Raw genomic sequence first — 7298 nt, 5'->3', positions numbered from 1 at the left:
GTTTGAGTCTGAGCTTTATTTTTAGCACCTGGCGTCTTTTTTACTTCTCATCCGTAAATAATCTGCATCTTTTATGTGATTCAGTTTATTTTGAAAAGTCTCAACAGGATCTTGAGCTTTATTGTGAAAGGTTTATGTGGAACATAAACAAGCGGACCCACGATGCTGTTACTGTCGTTGTTGCTAACGACAACACGTAAAAACAGGCGCTTGTCGTCCGTAGTGTGGCTGTATTAAATCTAAGACAGAGAGACCTTTAATAAAGCCGCTACAGTGACCATCAGAACATGAAAACAGCTGGAAACAGTTTATTTTGCAACAGCACCAAACAAACGATAGCGTAAATGAAACGATGGATGTCGTTCTATCAAACAGCTCTATTCCCTTGAAAAGCATCCAGAGTGTACCAGAGGTGCTGGCTTGGTTTGAGATGTGATGTCTGGTTTGCTCTGTGTTGTCAGGGAGGTTCCTGTCGGCCCATAAGAGATCCAGCTGCTGGGTTTAGAGGTCGTTCCTGTACTACAGCTTTACTATGACCAGCCATGGAGACGACTGCTACTTCTTTTACTATTCTACCTGCAGCAAAGTAAACAAGCCTGCTACATGCACACATTGGGCTAGAAAGTGTTGGTGACCAGAAAGAAGAGTCCAAGCTTACTGTTTGTCTGTGCAGGGAGACAGTTGTCCGTTCAGACACTGCGAGGCAGCTATGGGCAACGAGACCACCTGCAGCCTCTGGCAGGAAGGACGCTGCTTTCGTGCTGTCTGCAAGTTTCGCCACATGAAAATAACGGTAAGCAAAATGTAAATGGAAGAAAGCTGAAGTCCTCTCCTTCAGGCTTTGCCCAGTCAAGGCTGTGTGTGTCTTGAATGGCCATTAATGAAGAGTAAAAAAGCCTCCCTGTAAACCAGGATCTCCACTCCTGACTCCTTCTGTCAGATTTGAAGTGCTGTTCAGAAACACGAGGCTGGTTAAAACGGTGGCACGTTCCCTCTCATTCAGATCTTAGCTACATAGTCCAGAGTGGTGTCATTAGGAGGAGCCATTCATGACAAGAGGGAGGCTCTGAGCCTCCTCTGAGAGTGAGGAGCGTTTCTCCTCATGCATGTTGTTTCACGACGTCAGAATGTTTACATGTTAATGTTCTTCATCAAAACAGAAAAATCGAAAGGAGATCCCGTGTTACTGGGAGAAGCAGCCGGCAGGCTGCCAGAAGCCACACTGTGCCTTCTCCCATGAAAAGCCTCGCTACATAGAAGGCGTCTTTGTCCAGCCTGATAAAAGTGAGTTCAAACACACACATTTTACATCCACTACAGCAAGATGCTGGCCCAAAGTATTTATCACCATATACATTTGAAAATGTGCCATAACGATATAACTGACACGAGACAAAATGCTTTACAACTCCACAACTGTGTTAGTGCAAAAACCCATCAATGTATTTCCACTTAAACAAGCAGCTGTTTTTTTTTTTAAGTAAAAATATAAACATGTAACAGAGCAAACTCCTCGCTGCCAGTTTAACCAAAAGGCGTTTCCAGTGGAAACTGGCCGACACATCCTCAGCATAACCATGTATAACATCCACAACACTTAAAAAGAGGTTAAACACACACAGTACGGTAACATTATGTTGAAGCACAGCACATATCACTCCGCGAGGCTCCGCCTACGATAGCCATAACGCTCCGACAATCCATCAAGCGGTGCTTCGTAGCTTAGCAAAGTCGTACTGAAACATTTGACAGATTTTCGAGCGCCGTGCGCATAAAATCGTTTCGAGGTCAGTAACACAACCAGAGTTCATACATAAGGCACACGGGGTTATAAGGGGCTCTGTCGACTGTCAGACAAATCAAAGGATGATTTTAAGTGCGCCGTATTTTCCAAACAACACGGTAATAACGACGGCCCGCTAGCATGCGCTACCAAAAATAGTGCTTTGTTGTGTGTCTGATGGACAAAAGCTAAACCAGTTCCACACCAGTGAAGTTTAGGGCCGCCACAAACGATTATTGTGATAGCCGACTAATCAGATCATCATCCTTTGGACGTACAGGTACAGCTTATTGCACCAGCAGCATCTGGTCTCGTATAACTATCATTAGCTTACAGCTTGAAGTGTTTACGGTGCTAACTAAAAATAAAGACAAGATGATAGTTTAACTTTTAATGAAATCTGCAGATTGTTTCAGTGAAGTTTAATAAACTCCTTGCTATCTAAAATCTAACAGGACACCGGAGTAGATTCTGCAGCATCTCACACTTCTGATGATCAGCTGTCTGCTTGACGTTTATTCAGTGTAAAAACTTTAATCTCAGCCAAACCGATTTACTCAGGAATAAATAAAACACTGAAAAACAATAACAAACAACAACATTGTTAAGTTATCTAAAGTTATCTAAGTGACTTATGTATCATGTTTAACCTGAGTAGTGAAAGACGGCGGTGGGTTTGAAAACGATTTGCCGGGAGTCCGGTGTTCTCACGGCTCTAGTTAGCCTAGCCCCCGGCTAGCTATCGAGCTAGTGGGTAACAGACGTCTGCGAAAACGTCGGAGCGCTTTTGAAAATATGCGGTGTCTTGATAAACTGAGCAGATATTTGAGATTTACACAGCTACATTCTTGCCTGAAAATATGTTAAATGTTTATTTTGTGACCCAGAAAGAATAATAAGAGTAAAATTAAAACTAACTAGCTGCCGCCATTGTTGGAAACTGAGCTGGGCCACAGCTGTGTCCCAAAACGTCGTCTCCTCCGAATGCAGCCGACAAATGCGTCCTTCATTTCCCCGAATTTGAAGGATGGGTCGGGCGTGTCCTTCGTGGCCCACCATATCCCAGAATTCATAGCGTGGCCCAGCCAAATTTCAGCTGCCAACAATGGCGGCCGCTACTAAGTTTTAAAATTACTCATACTAATCTTTCTGGGTCAAAAAATAAACTTTTAACATATTTTCAGGCGAGAAAGTAGCTGTGTAAACATCAAATATCTGCTCAGTTTATCAAGATATCCCATATTTGCAAAAGTGCTTCGACGTGTTCGGAGACGTCTGCTACCCACCAGCTCGATAGTGAGCAGGGGGTTCAATGGTCACACAGCCGGTGAGAGCAGCAGACTCCCGGCTTCATCGTTTTCAGACCCTGCTCTTTCACTACTCAGGTTAAACATGATATAAGTCACTCGGAGAACTTAAAAATGTAATTGTTTGCCTATTTTCTCTGTTTTATTTGTTCCTGGGTCAATCGTTTGGCTGAGATCAAAGTTATTAGATTATTAGATAAAATAAAACTTTATTAATCCATCGGGTGGGTTCCTCCTTGGTTTTCACACAGCTGACTAAACGTCAAACAGAAAACTGATTAAACAGTGTGTGAGACGGTCGAGAGTTTACTCCAGTGTCCTGTTATATTTTAGACAGCAAGGAGCAGACGGCGAGTTTATTAAACTCCTCCGAGACAGCGGCGACGCAAATCTGAAGGCTGGACCGTCCCATTTCACAACCTCGCACTTCCGGCCTTCTCGGTCTTTGAAGGACCCGGCCCACGTAGACCACGAAGGCCGGGTCCTCAGGAGGATGCAGCCGACGTTTTGGGACACAGCTCACGCTATGAATTCTGGGACACAGCTTCTTCTTCTTCTTCGGGGTTTAACGGTAGCTGACATCCTTGTACATGCAGTGCTGCCATCTTCTGTTTCAGTCCGTTATTACACTCTTAAATCCTGCTACTCATTCCTGCGTCTTTTGTGATCTTACAAAGCTTCAAACGACGCGTCGACTATTAAATCAGTCGTGTTGATAGTCGACTACTCGTGGCAGCCCTACTGAAGTTGCAGCGTTTTTACAAACCAGTTCTGGTTCATCCGTTTCACTCAACGATCCGTTTTCGCCCTTCTCATTGTCTGTCGCCGCCATGCTTTTACTGCCATGTGCGTATGAAAACAAAGGCGCTGCACATGCGTGTTCTCGTAGCGTGTATGATATGGCCCAGCCCTACTAATGACCATGGCTGTTACCGTCCCAGACGCAAGGAAGGAGGAGGAACAGCACCACGAGGAACAGACTGTCCCGGCAGCCACAGTGAACCCTCAGCTCAGAAGTGTCAAGACTGATACGCAGGAGCCGGTGCCGAGCCCCACCCATCCACCAGTCGTGATTAATCCAGCAGACGATGATGAGGATGAGGACGGTGAGCTGAACCTGACTTTAGAAAACATGCATTTCTGCAATGAAGTTAATGTTTTTTTGATTCTCATCACGGATGTCTTTCAGACCAGTTCTCAGAAGAGGGAGAGGAGGGAAAGGGTGGCCCTTCGCCTAGAAAGCTGCCCAAATCAGGTGCAGCAGCAGAGAGACACAAGCTCACACCTGACATCGTATCTGGGTTTGTGAGTTAAGCATTTTGCCTCCCACATCTCCTAAAACCTTTTGTCTTCACAGACGATTCCCTGAACTTTGGAGTGAGCACGTTGGAGGAGATCCGGCTAAGGAAAGCCCTTAAGGCCAGCATGAAGAGGGCCGGTTACCCCCTCCAGACTACCGAAACATCCACCAGTGTGGAGAAAGAAAACATCCAGACGTTATTTCGACCAGATGTATTTGACTCACGAGATGGTAAAAAGTGTAACAGCTGTGTTTTCCCAGTCTTCTGTGTAACGTTGGTGGCGCTCCTGTTTGCTGCTGCTGAGGCAGATCTACTTTAAACTTGAACTGTTCTGTGTTTTAACTCTCATCTCTCTGGTGTTTGTAGAGCCTGAGGGAGCCAGAGTTAGTGTGACTAAAAGACTTGGGAGAAAGATTAACAGCACTGGTAAACTTGCTCTCTTGCTGCAGTTGTCAGATACTATTGTGAGTAATAATGTAGAGATTAAAAGCTCATTGCTTGTCCTTGACATAGATCTAAGAAGTGCAGAAGATGTCCCCCTGAAAAGGAGTCTGGCTAAGCGTTTGGGTAAGGTGGTGGATGTGGACCAACCATTTCTGCCCTCTCACAAAGGTCAGTGCTGTAAGAGCTGCAGCTGTGGCCTCTGACTCGTTATGCTGCCATTCACACTGAAGCCTCGTCTGTCTTCTGTTTCTTCAGCTCTCAAACCTGTAAAGGAAAGACTTGGATTGCTTTGTGATCCCGTTGCAGCCAGTCAACCAGGTAAGCAGGCTGATATGAGCTCCACTCACATCGATTGTGGAATAATATAAATCACAGCCATGTGCTAGAACGTGTTGTCATGGTTGCAGCTGAGAGCAGTGCGGTGTCACAGAGGGTTCCTGAGCTTATCCACATAAAGACTCTGGAGCAGATCAAACAGGAGAAGGCGGTCAGGTCCCAGCGCGACAACCAGAAAAGCACCAGAGCCACAGAAGCCACCGAGAGCAAAGCCAGCAGTGGAACAAAGCGAGCCATCGCCATGAACGACGCCCCCATCTGCAATGTCAAAACATTTTCTGAGATTCTTCACAACAAGAAGAAAAGACAAGAGGAGGAGCTGGAACAGAAGCCCCGCCCTGAGGTCAATCACACAGCAGAGCGAGATCAGGGCAAGAGCCAGGAGGAGGCCCACACAGCTGGGCCTGAGGTCGCAAACGCGGGCCGGATTAGAGTAAAGACCCTGGAAGAAATCCGCATGGAGAAGGCAGCAAGGAGTCAGCTCGAGCAGGCAGTGGACGCTGAAAACAGCAAGAGGTCTAACGCTGAGGACAGCGGTGCCAAGAAGCCCCGCCTGCTGCGCATTAAGAAGCTGGCCCCCCAAAGTAAGGCTGCTTTTTTGCATATTACATCTGTGCTATTACAGGAAGTGCATGCACATCTGTTACACTGTCTTTCTGATGGCCTTTGGTTTTGACTGGTCGGCAACACTTGGGGGGACATTTATATGAACTGTTGGTAAGACTGTAACACAGGCCGTGACAAAGGCCATAATTCCCCTGGGTGGGTGAATACATGTTCCATTGTTCATTCCTTCTATTGTGCGCGACTCCTTTGCTGTAAAATGGCTGGAAATGAGGCGAGATTAAGCCGCTCCATAACGGCGTCTTTATGCTTACGCGTGCCCCTGACGCATAGCGCCACATGCTGCAAACGAAGTATCATTTTCTCACACAACACGCACGACCGAGCCATCACATCGTGTGCCCAAGCAAACCACACGTTCTCTAAAAGCCGATAGATCTCACAGAGTCCAAAGGGTCTTTCGTCACATCCCAAAGTTCACTGAACCAGCCACAGAAGACCACACACGTGTCCACAACTGATAAACATAAGATCATAAATCAGACCTACCTTTGCTGTCGCGCCCGTCTGAGACTGCAGCTGGTTTCCTCTGTCACAATGCCTGTTTTCAGTTACAGACGTCTGATTGGACGAGGCTGATAGATTGTTTACACAGAGATTGTAGACCATATAGGAAAGTGTTGCTGGATTGTTTTGTTTTCTCCTAACATGGTTTTGAAACACTAACATGAACCTTATGTTGAACTTAGCTAGCAGCATCGCCGCAGAGAAGAAGCCTCACAGAAGTGCATCTCCTGAACCCCAGGTACTGTCTGCTTTGTTTTTCTTCAGTGTTGGTTTCTTTGTCATCGGGCTGTTGGCAGTGCTAATTTTCTCTCTTTGTAGACCAGTAACAATATCAAGGTGAAGACCTTTGAGGAGATCATGCGGGAGAAACGCCTTCGAAAGCAGGAAATGTTGGAACAAGGCAAAGTGGGAGAACCTGAAACGGAGCCTTCTCACAATCAGAATGCCAGCAGTACCGTCAAAAGGAAGGCTCCTTCATCACCGCGCTCCTCCTCCTCGCCTTCCTCCAAAACTCCATGTGCCGGTTCCACCGAAAGAGTTCCTGCTCACAAGCTGATTACTCTCAGGTCAACGGCTGCACCGCCTGGAAACGGTGTGGCCGCTCCTGAAACAACAGCTGCTGTTGTTACTGTGCAGAGCTCTTCACCACAGCAGGCTGGGACAAAGTCCAGCTCCAGGGTCGCTCCAGACAAGAAGACGCAGGTGTCCTCTGCACTGTCACCACTGGAGCAGCCTCGTGTGACAGGAGCCTCTACTGCCGAGGAAGCGATGGACACGAATCGGGAGTCCCCAGAGCACACTGCAGATACCAAAGGTACTGTATCACTCGTGCTGTCACTCATCTTTCTAAGCCAAGTGCACTCAAAGCACTTGATCTATGCACAGGTGCTTCCTCTCACACATTCACACTCCAGTGGATGCATCAGAGAGCACCATGGGGTGAGCACCATGGGGTGAGCACCATGGGGTGAGCACCATGGGGAGAGCACCATGGGG

At 46.9% G+C, this 7298-nt stretch overlaps 1 protein-coding gene across 3 annotated transcripts in view; it reads left to right on the top strand.

Moving 5' to 3' along the window:
- Positions 1–7298, top strand: part of zc3h11a (zinc finger CCCH-type containing 11A) — a 16847-nt gene that overhangs the window by 4022 nt on the left and 5527 nt on the right. For all 3 annotated transcript variants that reach the window (XM_013915106.1, XM_013915105.1, XM_013915104.1), the window contains 12 exons: positions 462–586; positions 674–793; positions 1161–1284; positions 4032–4196; positions 4280–4345; positions 4448–4621; positions 4758–4817; positions 4905–5003; positions 5091–5153; positions 5243–5755; positions 6485–6540; positions 6621–7116. In XM_013915106.1, the coding sequence (XP_013770560.1) occupies positions 533–586; positions 674–793; positions 1161–1284; positions 4032–4196; positions 4280–4345; positions 4448–4621; positions 4758–4817; positions 4905–5003; positions 5091–5153; positions 5243–5755; positions 6485–6540; positions 6621–7116 (1990 nt within the window). In that variant the 5' untranslated portion in view covers positions 462–532. The remainder of the gene's footprint in view (positions 1–461; positions 587–673; positions 794–1160; positions 1285–4031; positions 4197–4279; positions 4346–4447; positions 4622–4757; positions 4818–4904; positions 5004–5090; positions 5154–5242; positions 5756–6484; positions 6541–6620; positions 7117–7298) is intronic.

Source organism: Pundamilia nyererei, unplaced genomic scaffold (genome assembly GCF_000239375.1).
Source record: "Pundamilia nyererei isolate P.nyererei 1_Seehausen unplaced genomic scaffold, PunNye1.0 scaffold00257, whole genome shotgun sequence".
Taxonomy (NCBI): Eukaryota; Metazoa; Chordata; class Actinopteri; order Cichliformes; family Cichlidae; genus Pundamilia; species Pundamilia nyererei.
This window is presented reverse-complemented; position numbering and strand designations above follow the sequence as displayed.